The 20,977-nt window shown below is 38.8% G+C and overlaps 1 protein-coding gene across 11 annotated transcripts in view; it reads left to right on the top strand.

Annotated features, from left to right (window-relative positions):
* Positions 1 to 20,977, top strand: part of KDM4C (lysine demethylase 4C) — a 478,025-nt gene that overhangs the window by 393,126 nt on the left and 63,922 nt on the right. For all 11 annotated transcript variants that reach the window (XM_032392299.1, XM_032392301.1, XM_032392300.1 and 8 more), the window contains one exon: positions 4,923 to 5,108. In XM_032392299.1, the coding sequence (XP_032248190.1) occupies positions 4,923 to 5,108 (186 nt within the window). The remainder of the gene's footprint in view (positions 1 to 4,922; positions 5,109 to 20,977) is intronic.

Below are 20,977 nucleotides of genomic sequence, written 5' to 3'. Positions count from 1 at the left end.
GTTTAGAGGAAGGCATAAAATCTCTATCAATAAAGGGCAACAAGAATAAAAAACTCAAAATTTACCTTCTTCCCAATAGCTATTTCCCTAATCCAAGTCCTCATCATCCTGTGCCTCAATATTTCTGTGGCTTCCTAATAGTTTGTTTTCCCACCTCGATCCATCTTGCTGATAGAGTGATCATTCTTTCTTTTTTTTTTTTAATTTAAATTTTAGGTAGTTAACATACAGTGCAATATTGTTTTCTGGAGTAGAATTCGGTGATTCGTCACTTGCATACAACACCCAGTGCTCATCATAACAAGTGCCCTTCTTAATACCCATCATCTATTTAGCCCATCTCCACCCACCTCCCTCCATCAACCCTGTTTGTTCTTTATCATTGAGAGTTAGAGTGATCATTCTTAAATATTAATTCTATTATACTAACTTCAAATATGTGCCCAAGGCCTATAGCAAGGGTCAGTGAACTAAGGTATGTGCTTGCTGTTACAAATAAAGTTTTATTGGAACACAATGACAGTCATCATTTGCAGATTATCTATGGCTGCTTTTGTGCTACAGTGGCAGAGTTGAGTGGTTGCAACTGGGACTCTATACCATACTAGCCTAAAATATTTATTATCTGGCACTTTAAGAAAAAGTTTGCTATCCCTGGTCTGTTTACACATAACATACTGGCATATTTGGGTTTAGTTCTGCCAACTTACAATGTTCTTTCCCTTTGCTCCTGTTTGTTCTGCTTCTATTTCCTTCCTTTTGTGTCTTTGTTTGAATTCATTATTTTTCCTTATTCTGTTTTGTTTTTCACACTATTAGTTAATTGGTACTTTTACCCCTTTCCCAGACAATTCAAGAACATTAGAACATTTTAAATGTCTTTTACCACTTCTTCCTTATATGCTTCAGTTGTTATCTGTTCATATTCTCTATATTTGAAACCCAGAAGACATTACTATTATTGTTTATAAAGTCAATATTCATTTAGACTTATCTACATATTTAGCATTTTGGTTGCTCTTTGCTTCACACATACTTCTCATCTTTGTATATGAAAAAGAAAAGAAAAAGTCTTTATGTTCGCCCTCACATTTGAATGATAATTAGGCTGAATATAGACCAAATTTAATTTTCCTCTGGAAACTGAAGACATTGTTTCATTGTCTGTTAGCATTCACTGTTGCAAATTAGAGATCTGATGGTAATCTGATTTTTCTCTTTTGTTCTCTGGAAGATTTGGGGATTTTTCTTTTTATTTTGAGATCTAAGATGTGTGTAGGTGATTTGTTTTTTAAAATTAATCCTACTTGTTGGGCTTTTTTATAGATCTGGAAAATTTCTGTACTTTTCTCTTTTTTTAATTCCTGTAAGATGCCTTTTAGAAAGATAATAGAACATCTGGATCTCTTTTCCATATTGCTTAGCATTTATGTTCTGTTTTCTTTTTTTTTTTAATTTTCTTCTAGGTTCTGTACAATCTCTAGGTTCCATCTTCCAGTTGCTAATTTGATCTTCAATAGGATACAATCTAATATTCAGCACATCTTGATTCTTTTTGACTGATATTTTGAATTTCTTAGCTATGTAGTTGTTACTTTTTTCCTAATTGATGGGATATATTTTGGAATTTCTGTCATAATATATACTGTACCTCTTTTTAACTCATCTTGTGCTTCCACTTACCTGACTCCTTAGGTCAGATATTCTTCTATTGAGTAATCATAGCACCTCTCATTTATTTTTGTTTTCCCTCAAATGTTTGTGATTTTTAAAGTACCTGATTGTATTTTAGTTGTGCATCATGGGTGCACTTTTTCTTTCCTCAGCTCAAATGAGAATCCACTTGGCTTGCTGGTGAATGATGAGGCAGATCATAGGACTCTGATTCAGATCAGATAGGATTACTTCACCTGCTGATGATGTTTGGGGCAGGATGGGCCATGGGCTGGTCCAGCAGTGGGTAGCTTGTCTTTTAGGTATTTGCTTCCACTCTTGGCATTGGCCTTGCCAAAACTATCCCCTCAGAGATACCTACTAATAACCGTTTGCTGGGGATCTGCTCCCTGGGATTAGTTGTACCTTTTCTTGGTAGCCAGTACTATTATATTTTCACTCTTTTCCCTTTATCTTTACTTAGGGGTTAGAGCTGGGAAAGTTATAGCACAGGCTGAGTCCACCATCTTGATCCAATCAGCCATGTGTTTCCTGAAGGCCTTCTTCCCTGTCGTGCCTCCAAGCATAACTCATTGCACCACTCATTTGGGTTCCACATAGCACCTTGTCTCTATTTCTTTCATAGTGCTTATTCCATTGTAACATTCTTAAGAACTGTCTGTTTGTCCTTTTCTTTGCCCTGCTGAATTAAGTTCTGTAGCCCAGACATATGTAGGTGTCAGATTGCCACAGATGTTTCATCCAGGTTACAGATCAACTGGTTTAGTAGCAAGCAAGTGAAAATGGGGTTTGGAAATACAACACAGACTGTACTATAAGATACAGAATGGCTCACCTACTCGGTTTTATGTATTTCTCTATCTCCTCAAAAACCTGAGGAGATTTGACTTAAAAGTCAAACTTCCCAACTCTATGAATAAACATCTTCCAAAGCATCAAATTATAGTAGTCTGCAGTTAGGTTGACTTTGTAAGGATACTGGTTATATCCTTAGAAATGACCACCTCTCGTCTTCCTTGAAAAGGAGAGCCCTTCCCTTACTAGATTCCAAGGATTGAATCCTCACTGGCTTAAGTGTATAATCTCTGTTTCTTTTGCCTTTTCTGGAGGGCCTCTGTTTAATGAGGCAGTTAATGGTGGAAGAGGTTGGAGTTACCAATTCATTAACTAGCTTAAGTCATAATACTCTTTCCTACTCTTAGAATTAATTAGGGAAATGGGAAACCATTTTTCCTTTCATATCTGTCAATATCTGAACTTAGTCAAATGCTGACTTCCAGGTAGTATGATTAGGCTCTTAAAAGATTGTCTGATTATGCCTGGGGCTCCTGATATGAGTTTTTGCTATTATATCTACCATCACATTTCAAAAAATTGGAATTGGCAAAAAATATTAGAATGCCAGGAATTACCAAGAATGTATTGAAACTGATAACAAGAATTGTTGAGAGCACCTGGGTGGCTTAGTCAGTTAAGCGGCTGCCTTCAGCTCAGGTCATGATCCCAGGGTCTGGGGGTCCCTCCCTCCCCCTCATCAGGCTTCCCTACTCAGCAGGGAGTCTGCTTCTCCCTCTGCCCCTCCCCCTGCTTGTGCTCTCTCTCTCTCTCTCTCTCAAATAAATAAATAGATAAAGTCTTTTTAAAAATTGCCAAGATACCAAGAAAGTAATACTTTTATTCAGATTATAATGGGTCTTATTTCAGTTCTGTGGTTCTGTGTGTCAGTACGTGTGTAGTTTCTTAATCAACTAAGCCACATCCTTAACTCCCACTTAAAAATACTTAATTGTACATTGAATCCAGATATATAGGGAGAGCAGATAAATGCCTGGAGTGTGGGGCCCTTATGGGGACTAGTGAGAAATAAGATTGCTCAGATGGACTATAAGGGTCTATTATAAGCCTCTTCTATCTCATGCTACCCCTTTTCCTTTTTTTCTGGAATGTTTTGGAGATAAGGAGAACCCACTGAAGGTCATTTAAGCAGGAGACTGACATTGGATTTATGTTGTAAAGAGATCACTCTGGCAGGCCTGGGGAAGATGAATCGAAATGGAATAAAATAAAAGACCAGTTAGGAGGATATTACTATGCTGGGTACCATGGGCAGAGGCAGTGGCAGTTGGTATAGATGGGCAGGGAGAGATCAGGGCAAGATTAAGGTACAGAATCTATAAGACTAAAGTTGCTGATCTGATGTAAGGGCGAGGAAGAGTTAGAAGTTAAGTGCACATTGATTCTTACAGGTCTGTGATAAAATATTATGATCCCCAAAAGGCATTGAGTTTAAGTACCTTTTCTGTTCCAGGAAGGAAAATGTACCTATAAAAGAGGAGCAGCTGCACCAGTATTTGATCAGATTGCAGACCTTTTTCATCCTTAGGAACGAAAAGTCAAGCTTTTTATCATTCTCTTTCTTCTGCTTTCTGAACCTACCTTATGTTGTTCTACGACCGTTTTTTTCTAACCTTCAAGTATTCACTAATTGTACATTTAGTGAAGCAAAAATATATTGAAAATGTCTAGGGCTAATTGTATGAAATTTAATTTTTAGATTGTGGTAATCATTATTGCTGTTTTTATTTTCATCCTCTCTTCACCAGGCATAGTCAGCTATAGATACTCAACAAAATTATGCCCTTTGGGGTGATTTTCAATTTTCTCACTTTGGGAAGCATATTTTTTATCAGTCATGAAGGGTTCAGATTTGTATTATTAAACACTTGAGCCCCTAGTTTCCACATTGGACCGTTAACACTTTACAGTTCCTTATAAATAGAAAACTAAGACCATCTCTGTGCTGTTTGGGGTTATTTCTGAAGATCTCATCTAATTTAGGAGAGTAGGTACCTATCTTCCAAACCCATATTCTATCTCTTGATGTACCAAAAGTCCTGCCATGCAGGAGGTAAAAGAGAAGTAACTTAAGCATTCATGGGTGATTTACAGGAGCACCCTTGGGGGCTTTCCTCACTGTGCCTGGAGAAGCATATGCAAAAGGGTTTGGCTTTCCTAACCACAGGAAGTATTTCAATATATGTTTGGTAGTATGTGACTATAGCAGTGTGTTTCATTAAAAATACACAACTTACATTGTCACAGTTGCTCTCACCACTAGGGCCCCTGCAGGGTCAAGACTTGTTGATGTAATCAGTTTTCTGCCTCTCTAATAGCTATTGTTCTATGAAGTGTGGAAATCGGCTGAGTTACAGTTGGAATTGATGTTCGTCTTTGTTTTAACCCTCCAGAAATGCATCTTCTGCAGATACCGGGTTAAGAAGGTCTCTGGAGCCTGTATCCAGTGTTCCTATGGCCGCTGCCCAGCCTCCTTCCATGTCACGTGTGCTCATGCTGCTGGGGTGCTGATGGAGCCTGATGATTGGCCGTACGTGGTGAACATCACATGCTTTCGACATAAGGTCAACCCAAACGTGGTAAGGCCTTCCCTTCCTTCCCTGATGCCAAGACTGCATACGAATTCCCTCCTGTACACTTCCTAGGGCTAGCATGCTCCACTCTGTAATGTTACTCATTGTTGACATGTCCAGGCTGTGAGTTCCTTAAGGGCAGGGATTGTACATTATTATTTACTAGTATTTGCCCAGGACTCATTAGTGTCCTGATCCACATACCTGTACATCTTGGCCTTCAGGTTTTATTTCATCTCTTCTAGAAGAAACAAAGAGCAGTAACACAGTAAAGGGAAGGGGGCGGGTGGTCACAAATATCTGGGGCCTTGCCACCTGAGGTGGGATAAGCTAGGTGCATCATGGAGGCTCTAGGAGTAGTGAGGACAATTTCAGAAAAGCAGAAATGTAGAAGAGAAGTATAGAGGTCACTTTTTCTGCCTTTTCTATTTTACTCAGGACTGAACCTTTTTCTGGGCAAAGAGTGTTTGCAAGTAAATAACATGTGAATTTAACCATAAATTAGTTTACCTGTTGTTGGCAAATGGAATCTTTCATTTGTTTTAAATGCTCAGAAAAATTAGGACAGTGTGGAGATGGTTGATATGCCTTTGTTACTTTTCCAGTTCACTGTAATTGTTTTGGGCTGCCAACAAGGGGCAGCTTTGCTAACTTGCTGCCCTTTGTTATCCCTGGGAGGCTTGGCCACAGACTATTTGCAGCCTAACATACTTGTCCTATGTCTCTAATAACCTCCTGTGAGCAGCCTGCCAGGTTGTCAGTAAGGGCTTGGGGAACCATGACCCATACACAACAAATCTCCTGGCTTTTTAATGATTCCAGCAACTTCTGTTGGTGTCTTGAGAGATACTTGATGTTTGTGGGTTGGGACTTTGTTCGGTTGTGTGTGAATGCACAAATGTATGAGATGACATCACCAACTGTCACATCTGTTTTACTTTCCATGTTTTAGGTGACAAGTTGCATATTCATTCATGCTTTTTCCTTAGTTTCTTGAACTGATGGGCTTTTGCTAAGAATAGTATTATATATTCAGCAGAAAATACATTTTAGCACCTTTTTAAAAAACTACAGTAATAACACATTGCATTACGGTGGTGCTTTGCCATTTACAACGTGCGGTCAATAGCATTACCTCATTAGATGACACGTGGGAACGCATTTTGAGATGTGAACCAGATCATGACCTCCCAAGTCAGAGTAGTTTGTGTTCACACTTGGACTTTGCCAGCAACACATGTGCAACCTTGTGCGAGTTCTTATCTCGGAGCCTCAGCTTCCCTGTCTACAAACAAAGGCTTGCCTGTCTCACTCTCTTGTTTTCAGCCCATGGCACAGGATGAGCCCTCAGAAAACAGAAGTTGTATTATTACTCTCTCGTTTACCGCTACTGCTGCTGCTGCTGGCTTTGGTGCTACAATTCTGTGTGAACTGGGCCTCATGAGTAGTAGTATCCCTGCTTCAAGGATAAGAAACCCAAGTACAAAAAGGTTCAATTCCTTGCCCAGGTGGATTCAGTTAATGAGCAACAGGTGCTGGAATGTAAATGCTTTTTCAGCCCATTCTCCATTATTTGTTGAATTCCAAACTCCAAGCCTTGAATGGAGCTAGAGGTGTTCATTTGAAGCTTTGCTTGGGATCACACATTCTTATTTTAATATTCCAAAGCTCTGTGGTTACTAAATGATTATATTAAAGTTACTATTAAACCAAGATCCATATGTTTAATCAGGATGTCATTCCTTCTAACTATGACGTGTGGTTCAGTCAGGTTTATGTTACTAATTGTTTCATAAATGATGACTGAAAAGAACATCTACTCACTGTCCTCTATGGATCCACTTTAAGTTTGGTACACTTTGTCAAACATGGGGAAACATCGTATAATTTATATTAAATGGTAGTTTTTCCTTATGAAGGTAAAATTTTAGTGTTTGTAAATTGCCTTGGCAAAGTTCTCTGGTGGGAAGCACTGTAAATACTGGATTTCCAAAATATATTCCTGATAGCTGTTACTTATCCATTATTCTTAAGTTGGACTTCAAGTATGGCTTCTTCCCCAAAATGTTTGACAGCTAACCAGAAGGAATTCATAAAATCTGATAACTTTGGTTAAGAGCATTGTGAATTGCCCCTATTGCATTAAATATGCTTTACTTTTCAAGCATAAAAAAATTCAAATTAATTCTAGTATTTCTCTTTGTGTAAACTGTATATACCAGGGGTTATACTCTCAAGAGCTGGAACTATAGTTTGGCTATATTTTCACCATACCTGATTATTTGGAGGTAGTGGGCAATTGCTGAATCATAGCAGTGAAAACTATAAAATAAAATTCAGGCAAACTTGGCAGCCTAACCAGTCATTTTACAGAATAGAGGATGCCTGCATAGTTCTGGTGAAATGAAGTTGCTTCAATAGGATCTACATTTTTACTCACGTTAGGGTTTTTGTTTCTTTTTTTTTTTCATTTCTCCCAATAATTTGGTTTTTTGCACCAAAAGGACCATTTTAAGGCAACTTCTACTCTTCCTTTAATGCCAAAAATATTCTAACTAGCTTTTTCAATGGGCTTTGAGCATAAACTCATTCTGATAATAGTGTAAAAATCTCATCTGATTTATTATAATGCATTCTTCCATTAGACAGTAAGCACCCTTTTAACTGAAAAGGTGGTATTTAAGGGGTGCTTGGATGACACAGTCGGTTAAGCATCTGACTCTTGGTTTCGGCTCAGGTCATGAGATTGAGCCCAGTGACAGGCTCCACATTCAGCATGGAGTCAGCTTGGGATTCTCTCTCTCTGCCTCTCCCTGCCACGTGCTGTCTTCCCCCCACCCAAATAAATAGATCTTCTTTTTTTTTTTTTTTAAAGGTGGTATTTGAAAAAAATACTTGGCTTCCAAAGTCTTAGAAGATAGAAATATGTTACAGAAAGTGCACAGCTAATCCCTGTTATTTTAATCTAAATTTTTATATGTATTTTTCAGTGTTTTTGTCAAGCATACTTTTTGCTGGCACCTGCTATCTTTCAAATGTAAGATTTCATTTGTGTGTGCATGTGTATGTGTGCACGTGTGTTTATGTTGTAGTGTTGTGATACTTGACCACCCACCCTTTGCCACGATTCAGTGTGACCTATTTCCTGGCTCTGTTTCAGAAGGTTCCATTGGATGTATTCCTAACCACTTATGTGGATGTTGCATAGATGTTTTTAAGGAAAAAGAAAAACTAAAGAACACAATAAATAGTAAAATGGTTTTGAAAGTATGAGCCTTGAAAACATATTCCTTCTCCAAAGCAAATAATGAGCTACTCATAAATTATATACTTCCTGCAAAGTACAGCTACCACAGGGTCTGTCTCCTCACACCTGAGTAAACTAGAGGGTGTTCAATGGAAGAGACACCTGAATAATGGAGGGCAGTGGAGGAGAGAAGATGGCATGCACAGATCTTTTTTCGGGGGCAAATTACTTCAGTGAACCTTCGTATTAGATTAGAATATTCCATATACACAGTGTCAGAACACTAGAATCACTTGCACTTTATACATTAGTTCATTGCAATGAACAAAGCGCTTTTTAATAAAAGTATCTTATTTGAGGTACATCATTTTTATCTCAATGCCCTCTCCTCTCGAAAAATATGACATTGGAGAAATTTATCTCTTTCATAGTTTTCTGGGCTGTGGCTACTAACATGGAGATAGACACCTATTCAAAGAAGAACTTTTATAGAGAAAACACCTTAGTGGACAAATTTTTTCCTACTATTTTGTGTATTATTTTATTCAATGTTATTTTAACTAAATTTTTAAACTAGGTCATTATTTTAGTTAGTTTTTTTTAACTAGGTTTAATTAATATTTTCTCTCTTCAACTAGCACTTGGCCACCCATTGAAGCTGCTTGGTATAAATTTGTTACAATAGTTCTCTAATGCTGATGAATGGGATTAGTGGAAAAGAAAAAGAATAGTATTTATTGAGCATCTTTATGTCAAGGGTGTGTCAGCTATTTCACATGTGCCCCTTATTCCAAGGCAGTGTTATTGATGTGGATAATGGAAGGTAGTTCCATTATGTTGGCTCCCATATTAGCACCTCCTACTCTCAGAGGTCCTCTTGTCTTTTGTTATTCTACCTTCCTAGCCATCCTCCATGTCTTATTCTGGCACTCATCCTTGTAATAGAACTTGAGACCTTGTTCAGCACTTACTTTTTTTTCTCAGCCTATGTCTTCAGGCCAGCTCCCCAGGCAAGCTTCAGTACAATTCCTCTTGTGCCATCACTATGCGAGGCTCAGGACAGGGACCCACATTGCATAGGATTTGGTGAAGGGCTCAGAGCAAGGTGGCTCTTCTGGTTAATCTATTCCTATATAGCTAACTTTTGATGGTACCAGGGTGAAAATACCTGTCAAAACTAACTTAATGAAATCTTTCCTTGGTATGTAAAAATAATTCTCACCTCACCAACATTCGGAACAGTAGATGATCAAAGCTCCTAAACTTAAACCCTAGAATAGTTCTTAATCACAGGAGAATATTGTATAGTATACTTCCAGTATCAGTTTTTGAGAAAACACATAATGACAAAAAAACCTTCCAGAAGTTGGTAACACTTTTATATGAATTCATTATGATGAATCTGCAGTGTTTCAGGTTGATTGTGGATTGATCGGGGGAGACCCAACACACACTCCCACTGTAAATTTCCAATTAATTAGCCAAGGATATAGAAATCTAGCAGAAATGGTTTGACGAGAGAGAGTGGAAGTGCATGCAGCCTAGCCTAACAAAACCCTTGGGCTCTCTCTCCCTAATGAGCATATGCAGTTGCCTCCGTGTAAGGCACTGCCGGATCTGAAACCACAGATAGATGGCTGTACCACAGGGGTTTGTACTCAGGAAAACTGATTGTCCGTGCCTTTCACTTAATAAAATGTTTATAGACATGAAGGGGTCCTATTTTTATGCCAGAATCAAGGTCAAGAAGACCACATATTCTACGAGAGGAAGAAGGTAGGCTCAGTTCCCAGATGGGTACCTGAGGAATATCTCCCTTCAGTGTTCTACAGTTCTAGAAACCTGTTTTCCTGGAGTCTACCCTGACTCTGGTTTATGGCTTTCTTTTTTTTGATGTTATGTTAATCACCATACATTACATCATTCGTTTTTGATGTAGTGTTCCATGATTCATTGTTTGCGTATAACACCCAGTGCTTTCTGGCTTTTAATCCAGTTAGTTCCAATAGGCATTTTGGTTTGAAGACCAGAATTACATTTCACCATATGTTGCATTTTACCATATGGTGCCCCTCAGGCCCTCGATGGGTGGTCATAGGATTATGTTTTTGTAATCAGGCAGCATTTATTTAATTCACATCAGTAGGTAGGACTTTGCTTGACTGTGCTTTATATTATTTGACCCTTTTGAGCATCATTTTGGTTTATAGCCTCTTATAGATTCAATGGGTACCAATTGACTGTAATTTTCTTCTTGATGCTTCTGTCACACTTCGACCATTTGGAGCCTCTTCTTTTTTTTTTTTTTTTTTAAGATTTTATTTATTTATTTGAGAGAGAGAGAGAGAGCAAGCACGAGCAGGGGGAGGGGCAGAGAGAGAAGCAGAGGAAGAAGCAGGCTCCCCCCGAGCAGGGAGCCCAACGTGGGACCCGATCCCAGGATCCTGGGATCCTGACCTGAGCCGAAGGCAGACGCCTAACTGACTGAACCACCCCAGGCGTCCCGGAGCCTCTTCAAGGTGACTTTATTTTCCTAATTTAAAACCACTTCCAGACATCTTTGAAACTGTTGTTGCTTTATTTAAATAAGAAATGGCAAAATCATCTTGATTTCCTTGTTTCAAACATGGAATCAGCAACGCATCAAGGAGCCCAGGTTCTTTTTTAAAGGTGCTCTATTAGAAATCAAATTTGAAATGAAGGGTGTTTTTTTTTTTTTTTCATGCAACACCAGCTACTTTGGCAGGGGGGCCACATTAGTGATAGAGCAGGAAAACAATTCTTTTTCAAATGATCAAGAGTTTATGTTGATATGTCCAATTTTTTTCTGTCTTTAATAAGTTTATTTTTATATTGTTCTAATTTGAGGGCTTATTAATACACTTTTTCCTGTTACCATTAACTTGTCTTTTGATGTCTTTTGATGTCACAGCATAGGTTGTTATACCACACGTGTTTATATTATGTTGCTGATAAAAATTTTAGGAGTCTTTGTTTTCTTTTTTTTTTTGTTTGAACCACTGGATCAGTGTCATGGAATTGGCTTCCACATTTGTAGGTCTAGAAAATCCCACTTTCAAGCATCACCTAAGCACCTCTTTTCTAAAAAGAAACAAAACAATCCTTATCTTCCTTTAAGGAACAGTAAAGCAATGAAAATACAGGGCACTAAGTATTATAACACCATTGATACCGTCATTTTTAGGATTTTCAGAAAAACATAAAATTTTGATATTTTGTCTAAAATTCTTTTGATTTCTCATGGGCTGTGTGGTAGGGCCCACCAGCTTCTCACCACCCTCTTGTCCAATGCCAGAGCTCCTAATTGCAGCCTGTTACTCTCCGGAGGGTGAACTTCTGATTCTCAGCTTCCTTTCGTTATCATTTCAGGATAGTTCCCCAGGCTTGAAAACGTTTTAAACTTTTTTGAAGAAAGGATGGGATTAGGGTAGAAAGCTGTGACCCCATTCCAAGATTTTTAAATGAACTGAAACCAAGGAAAATAAAGCCAATTTTTAAAGACTTTTGGAATTGGAGATAAACTGTTTGATAACAGATTGACCATGCATACTCCCCACCTCTCCTTTCTTATCTTAGCACTTGTTTAGCCAGCTCATAAAAAATAATCTAGGGGCGCCTGGGTGGCTCAGTCGTTAAGCGTCTGCCTTCGGCTCAGGTCATGATCCCAGGGTCCTGAGATCGAGCCCCGCATCGGGCTCCCTGCTCCGTGGGAAGCAGGCTTCTCCCTCTCCCGCTCCCCCTGCTTGTGTTCCCTCTCTAGCTGTGTGTCTCTCTGTCAAATAAATAAATAAAATCTTTGAAGAAAGATAAAATAAAAGATAAAAAGTAATCTAGGCACAAAGGTTAGTTATGGAGAACTTCAGTTAGATTGCTTTGAAACTTTTCAATTCAATATACAGGGGGCCATGGAGTGTCCTGGAAATAAAAACATAATTTTTTTTTAACTTCTTAGCCCAACTTTAAACATTCTTCCTGACATGCCCTCATTCACACACCTGTTGTAAGCAGATGTACTTTTTTGAAGAAATGATGATAAACATTGATTCAACATATAACATGAGTTGTGTTTTAAAGGCTTTACAAGTATTATGTCATTTAATCTTCAAAGTACCATTTATGATAGGGACTATTACTAACCCCTCTTACAGATGAGGAAACTGAGGCAAAGATTATTTAAGTTACAATTTGATACATATTACATAGGTAGTAAGGGAAAGAATGGTCGAAACCGGGCAACCTGATTCAGTGCCCAGGCTCTTAGCTACTGTGCTCTATTACCATAATAAGATAGGCTAAATAAAGATAAGGATAAAATGTCCTGGGAGCCCAAAGAAGGAAACTACGAACTCTATTAAAGGCAGTCAGGTAGAATTCACAGAGGAGGTTACAACTATGAGTTTTGCCTGCTCTAAGTGTAGCCTTCTAATGCCAGTGAGGTTGCCTTGGCTCCAACAGGGCTGACAAATCAAACTCAGCAATGGATTGAATCCATCCTTTCTTTTTCCTTTTTATTTTCCTTTAGTCTGGAGCTCAATTCTGTGGCTCAACTCTGTCCACTTTTAGTTTCTCTCCCAATCTTTTAAGGAAGGGAACCAGAATTTAGCTAACACTCATCTAACAGTGATCTGACTGGTCTCTTCCTGTCTCCCAGATCTGGGTTCCTTTGTGTTTCATTGACAGTAGAATTGTTTTGGTGGATGTTGTTTTTCTTACAACAATTTAGATATTGCTAACTCCCACTCTGTTCAGTTACATTTGCTGTGACCAAGATACTCTTCTCAGACTTGTGCACAATTATCTGGTGTTTGTATGTTTTTTTTTTTTTTATTCTACATAAGTTATTTTCCAAACGCCCTGCTGACTTTGCACTGATACTGAAAAACAGATTTCTAACCCAAGAAAAGGTCTGGAGTAAAAAATTCTTAACAAGGATGAAAAAAAAATACTACAGTGATTCAGGCCTGAGTCTGATCAGTCTTCCTCAATCAAACATACAGTAAATAAAAGAAATCCCTTATCCCTTACCTTTTCATCGATAGAAATGTTTAGTTGAGATCTCAGTCCATGTATCCCAGGTGATAGAAAGTTAACACCAGGTTTGCCTGGGAGGAGAAATATTTAGCACAGACGTTTTAGAATATTTACATTTGGAATGAATCTTCCTCTCGTTCACTTTATCAGGTAAAACCAGTGAAGACATAATTTTTTTTAATTTTATAAAGAAAATGAAGTGTATCCTATTTCAAACTTTTCTGCTCTCTATTTAATACCCCACATTTAGTTTCCTCCTACTTCTATAGCCATTTCCACAGGAAGGGTGGGGATCAGCGAGCATAGAGCTGCTCTCCCCCATGCTTTTTGTCAGGAGAAAAAGGGCTTGAGTGGACCCACAGCAGAAGGTAGGACAGCCCTACTATTTAGTCACTGGCCCTGGCTGTAGGGCATAGAGGAGAGGTTCCACTGACACTCTCCCCAGAAGCTCCCCAGAGTGACCTCCACAGACTTTGGGCCAGAGGCTCTTCTGCCTCAAATTGAGCCTTCTTCAGCTTACTCTTCTGTCCTTCCCCCTTTTCCAGATCTTTTTCCAAGCCTGGCCACGTCAGAAGGGTCTATGCACCAGTCCCAGTTCAGGCATCATCTGCAGGGGTTTTAGATCTATTTCTGATACTAATTGAAGTGCTTCAAGGGGTTTTGAATCTGTGGGAAGAGAGAACAGATGCCTCCATTGCCGATTCCAGTTTTAATCAGCCAAAGATACAGAAACTGATCAGAATGGGGAGACCACGCAGGCAGAGCAGAGGCTAAATGCTTGGGGGTGGTGCTTCTCCTACACTTTGTTCCCTAGGGGGGCTACAGAGTTGTGGCAGTGTCTGCATGGAGTTGGCTGCTGCTGGATCTGAATAAAAGTCATATTTTGTGACTATACAGTTCCTCTGTATTAAGGGTTTACATCTCCATTCTAGAAAAATTTACTTTTGAGAGTCTGGGCGTTTCCATTTAAGGAAATTCTTGCAAGCAATCAGCCCTTGAATCAGATACAGGGTCAGCAAGGCCACATCCTCATCTGGGGGTAGAAAGCAGAGTCAGGTCCCAGGGGGTTCAGAAAACTATCTCTTCCCTTAGGGTAGCCTTTCTCCAGACTTTATTTCTGATCCTTTAATCTGGTTGGGTAAAAGAATACTATCTCAGATATATTTCCTGGAAACATCCAAATGCGCTGGAAAAATGTTAGAGCATATATTTTGTGGGACACATTATTTATTTTGTAAATAGGCAATACTTACTCCTGAGGGCCTGAGGAGCCCCTGAAATAACTTTGAAGCCATGTCGGGGGCTGAGACCTTACGTGTTTTTAACATGAGTGTTAGTAGTTACCCTCTGTAGAGCCTTGATTATTAGGAGATCTCTTATCTGACAGCCTTGGTTATATTCGTCTCTCTCAAAATGTATAATAATGCATGGTTCACAGAAAAGAATGTATTGATGAACTTTTTATTCTGGCCTGGTAAAACTGCAAATGAATCCTGATTTTATATAAAAAAAAAACAACAACAAGAAAGATCTGCATCTTGGTGCAGGTGTTTGGTTATTATCACAAAAGCAGACTCCTCAGAATCCCCAAGAGAAACTTGTCAATGTTGTGTTTCCTCCTTGGCTCTGTTACCCCCATCACACCGCATGCACGGAACCTGGGAGCCAGTCAGCAGATGTAGGCTTGTACTGCATGAAGGAATGTTGACATGGCACAGTTGATACTTGCCAACTTCAAGGACCACACATACTGAGGAAATCAAGTCTTTCTCTCCAAGGACCACTTACCTGGTTTCATTTTTTAGTATAGGTAAGGTGTGTTTCCATGTAAAATGCTTGCTCACTTTCTCACAGAATTGATGTATCTCAGTACCCAGAAAATTTTAAGCTTTTGAGCAACTTACAGTCTTTTTTAAAAAGAAAATAATTGAGGGATGCATTATTGCCTGATAGCTTGTTAAGAAAATTAGTGACACTAATCCCATATTTTAACACTGGTATTGGAGTGAAACACCATGGATATGGTGGAGAAATACAAATGGAATGTGTCAACAGACAGACAACAGGAAAGGGTATTTGACATTCCACCATCTTGTAAAGCATAAGAGGCAGCATTTCGCAATTCCTTCATGTAGAAAACAGTAATTAGATGCCATAGTCATAATGAAATCCATAGATACTGACAAAATGTAATGAAAGTGTAGCTTTTTAAGACTATTAACAAGAGAAATGGCAATTAAATAAGTTCCAACATTTCTATCTAAAAATCGTTATATACATGTCCACTTTCAACAAACATGACGTATAAAACTCTGGATTAACTAAAAAGCCCTTGTGAGGTCTCTTGGCAGGAAGCCAGTCAGCCTGGGAACATCCATCTTCTTTGTCCTTCTTTTCCACAGGATGTTGGTAGCCATCTTGGGGTCTGACAATTTCACACCTGCAAATCAGCACTTCTTTTCTTTCCAGGCAAAATTAGGTGGTTTCTTGACTTTTTTTTTTTTTTTTTAAAGGATTTACTTACTTATTTGAGAGAGAGAGAGGGAGAGCGTGCGTGAGCAAGCACGAGGGCGGGGGGGTGGGGAAGAGTCCCAAGCAGACTCCACACTGAGCACAGAGCCCGAAGTGGGGCTTGATCTCATGACCCCGAGATCACGACCTGAGCTGAAACCAAGAGTCAGACGCTCAACTCACTGTGCCACCCATGCACCTCTCTAGACCATTCTTTATCTGAAATTGGCTTGTTTTCTTTGTGAGATACCATGGATTCTCTCTGCTTATCCCACACCATGTGTAGTGGGTCTGTGAAATTATAGAGGGCAGTATCTGAAGAAATGTAAGAAATTACTGTTTCTACATTTTTAAATAAAGCATTCTTTTAATTTTTCTTTGAGCCATTACTGAGATGATCTGGCATTCAGAAGCCTTTGATTGGGGCAGGAGGCAAGAAGAAGTGAAATGCTCTTTTTTGTGGGCATTACATATCATAATCAGTTACTTTCCATCTTGTTTGTCTCTCCTTGAGTACTAGATAAGCCTTTTGGTTAAGTTTTCCCCCCCCTTTTCCTCATACATTTCTCAGGAATTAGAAGAAAATACAAAATTTCCAAACCCTTATATTCAATATTTTCTAATTGTACCTTCAAATCTGTTATTATATATCTCTATCATGTGTTTGGAATAAAGACTGGTGCCCTTACTAGAAGTAGCTTTTGCCAAGGCTGTGGGGACCACAGAGACTAACTTTAGGTGATTTTGAGAGAACATAGGGGCTACAGTCATGAAACTGAAAAGGAAAGGTTACTGCTACAGAACCTCTCAGTTTTTTCCCTGTCCCTTCCTGCCTCCACAGGAACCCCACACATCTCTTTTTCAAGCGGTGTTGGGCACATAGATGCATTTAATTAACACTAGATAGAGAGAAAAATAGATATTAATTTTATTGATTAATAATGGAAAGATTTTGTGAGTTTATCCTCTTTGATTAACATTGGTGAGGTAGCTAGGTGGACTCTGCACGTCTGCTGTTGTGATGGGCAGTAGGAAGGTTTTGGCTGGCTTTTCTTCCACTGTTCCTGTGGCTATTTCTCCTGAAATTTCAAAAGAAAGCTAGGAAGCTTTACTTTAGATCTCTCTCTCTCTCTCTCTCTCTCTCTCTCTCGCACTCTGTCACTCTCTGTGTCTTTCTCTCACTTCCCTCCTCCCTACCTTTCTCCCTTTCCTTCTCTCTCCCTTCTCTCTCCTTTCTTCCCTCCCCCCACCTCGCTCATGCTCGTGTAACTACTGTATCTTTATAGAACCACAATTGCCTATCCCACCGTAATTTTCTCTTCTGTTCAAGGGGACAACCCTCCTTTGTTGGGAGCAGTGTATAAGATAAGGTGAATAAAAGTAATATAATGGCTAATATTTGTAGTGTCTTTTATAGTTTACTGAATACTTTCAGACATAACTACATTATTTCGTTTGGTCCTCACAGTCACCACCTCCCTGGTATTATGATTGTATACATTTTACAGATGATGAAATGGCACTTCAGAGAGGTTCACCAATCATGAAAAGATATAGAGCTTCCAGGTCGTCAGAGTCAGAGTATATGTGACATTTCATTTAGACTGCTGTCTTGGTAGTCACTTTTCCAACTTGAGACTATGGCTTGGGTTAGCTTACATGGTATCATTATTTACCTGGGTTTCCTTTTTGGTGGCACAGAAAAACTATAATACCATTTAATTAGTCTGATTTACTTTGGATTTCCTTGATAAGAACATTTTTTTTTTTGCATCTATTTTAGCTATTTTTAATCCTTTCCCCAACTGTAATTGAGATTCAAAAGTCCTTTTGGGAAGAATACAATTCGGTGATACTTGCTTGCTACTCTCTTTTGAAAATGCCCCATCTAAGGTAATTTTTGAAAGTTGTATTACCTTATAATTGAGCCAATGCTTTTCCTTCTCCTCCCCCCAAATTATAATTCCTCCAACATTTTTTTTCCCAAGATTACTTTGAGTATTTTAGTCTCTTTGCATTTTCATGTAAATTTTAGAATCAGCTTGTTAATTTCTACACACACACACACAGCCTGCTGTGAATGATTGAGATTTTGTTGAACCTGTACTTCTCTCCAGATTTTACTATTGCTACCCAAGAAGGCTGAAGAGCCCCTGAAATGTAGAAGCCCAAGGTAGAGCTTCTGGGGGCAAGCATCCAGGGACTCCCATGTTCACTAGCAACTAACGAGGTTGGACGTGACTTAGGAGGAGCTCGTGGCAAGTTCTGTCTTAGCAGTGGGAGGCTTCCACACTCCTCCACCTCCACCAGTCTAACCGGTGTGAACTTTCCTCTCTGCTGTTTCTGAAGTTGTTTATTGTTCAGAATAGAAAGCAGGTGGTGCCGACCTTTTGAGAGTTTCCTACATTAACAGAGTGAGCATCTAAAGATGCTTCTCCTGTCCCAGTCCTCATCACTTACCTACCAAACAAGACCTCTGAGGTGAGCTAATGACTCAGATGGAAAAGAATTAGTTTTTGCTCAGTATCTTCTACAGACATTAAAGTGAATAAGACCTTAAATCTGCTGGGAAACTGCTTACCACCATTTCCCACTGTATTATATGTTTGTACTTAAAAACCCACAAGAAATAAAAGTACACGTGAACAAACAGACATGTAGAAAATTAAATACTTGTGACATTTTTATGAGTTTGCATGTGCATTTCTGCCATTACAGCAATTACTTCTTCATGAAGCCCGAGGGATTTAGGTTTTTCTGGGTAGAAGATTTTTACCTAGCTCTAGTAATTTTAGAAAGAAAGCTTTCATTATTACAAGGCAAATTTATATGAGTGACTTCTACTGCATGAGTTGGTAAAAGAAGAATAGTGTGTATTAATTTATTTACTCAGATCCCCTAGGGATTTTTATAAAATGGTATCTTGAAAAAATACAATAATAATATCTCATGGGTTATTAAATCATAGGAATTAGGGAGAAATAATTAAGAAGGGAAGGTGAAGGGGTTACTGGAGAGAAATGAGAATGTCCTTTTTGGCCTGTTCATTGGATAAGTTACTTCATTTCTTCAACTTCCCAGCCTTGCTGGCTCTGCATACACTGTTATATTCAGATTTACACCCTTTTTAAACATTACTATATAGATGGAGAACCCAGTCGGGGATTTTCCCAGGATGACATTTCTGCCCATGATTCATCTCATCAGATGGTGGGTGACCCTTCTTCAAGGCGTAAATGCAGCTGAGCCTTTGCTGGGTCTGATCAGAGAAGATCCGTGTTGCCAAAGTATAGGAATCTTCCTTCCTTCTGCCACACAGGACTCCTCCCTGAGCCTTTGCTTCAGAGTCAGTGAACTAACTGCTCTCTGCTCTCAAAAACCCAATGGGGAGAAATGATATTGGAGAATGCAGTGCACATTCTAACATCAGTACTTAAGTTAGGTTCTTGTGTCATTTTAGGTCACCCCAGAATTACCCATAATGCCTCCATAACTTCACCTTTCACAGGGATGACTTCATTGAGTTTCATTTCGCTCTGTCCTTTTATCTTCAGTATATACAAGCACCATTATATAAAGAATATTGTTGTAATTTTTTATAAGTTGTTAGAAGGTTGACTGCTGTGCCTTTAAATATTCCAGGTGATAAAATCTTTTTTATATGTTAGTATCAAGAAAAATTTGTCTGTTAGAGGATGAGGAAAGATTTACAATTGTTTTCCACTAACTCTAGCTGGAATTTAGCAATTCTGTCAGTTTGGAGGCAGTGTCGGCCTTAGCAGTTTCTGTGACTCTGTCCACAATAGAACTCACATGACCATTGTAACAGAGATCTCAAAATATTGCTTATGTTCTTCACAACTTGAAATTAGGAGATTAATAGTTATTAGACCTGCCACTAGATATTAGTATTTAATACATTATTAAAGAAGCAAAGATATTACACCACAAATTTGTTTTTCAGTATTATTTCAATTAGTTTCTTTTGTAATCTTTTGTTGTTTTGTTTTATGCATTTAAAAATACCGTTCTGAGTAGGTGCCCACAGGCTCACAAAGTAGCCAAGGGTAGGGGTTCATGGCATCAAACACTCCACTCTCAAACCGCCTCCCTGACGTGTGTACAAGAGTGCTTCCTGGCTCCCTCCGACCTGATTCACAAGTTCCCTGTAGTGAAGCCTGGGAAAGGTCCCTTCCGGCCCTCATCTGGGTGTTCTTAATACTTTGCATTTTGATCAGCTATGTCTCTCTTTTTTACCAGCCTGTGAGGTATTTGAGAGAAGGGACTCTCTCATTCTTTTATTTTAATCTTCAGCACCTTGCAAGGTACCTTACTTGTAATGAGCACTCAGTAATTGCTTATTAAGTGCCACTTTTTTCTCTCTGTGTCCATCCTTGCATTGCTTTTCCTCTTTGCATCACTTGCTAGCTGGTTCTTGGCTCTTTGGCTCAGAATTTATGGCCGTAGTATACTCGTCAGGTAATGGTGATTTCTTTCATCCTGTTTCGTCAACACTGGCTTTAAATTTTTTGGAGTTAGCCTATTGGATGTTGGCGTGCCTTTGATAGCCAATCCAGGTATTAGGAACATCTTTTTCTCCTTATTCAGATTGTGATCATTGATGGTTAGCTATTTTTTTTTTCTTCCAAGTGTGGCCATTTATTTCAACATCAGTAGAGTCTTGGGAAAGTTAGAGAGCTGTGTAATAAGGGCCTGTTTCCTTTCTAAGCCCACACCTGGAAGCAACATAGTGGGGAGAAAACTTCTACATTTAAACAATTGGATCCTATTATTTGTGCTGCCCCTTATGGGTGGCTTATGTTTTTGTTTTTATTTTGTTGTTGTTCTTGTTTTTTAAAATAGAACCCCAAACCTGAGAACAAAATATGTTCATTTTACTGAAACAACATGTCTTAGGAATCAGTAGTGATTATTAAGAACAAAATAAAGGTGCCTTTTTGTTATATCACATTTGGCCTAAATATAATAAATATAAGTTAAGTCAGATGAAATTTTTTTAACTAAATTTGTGTATCCTTCCACTTTACAAAGTGTACATTTTAGG

Source organism: Phoca vitulina, unplaced genomic scaffold (assembly GCF_004348235.1).
Source record: "Phoca vitulina isolate PV1807 unplaced genomic scaffold, GSC_HSeal_1.0 scaffold67, whole genome shotgun sequence".
NCBI lineage: Eukaryota > Metazoa > Chordata > Mammalia > Carnivora > Phocidae > Phoca > Phoca vitulina.
This window is presented reverse-complemented; position numbering and strand designations above follow the sequence as displayed.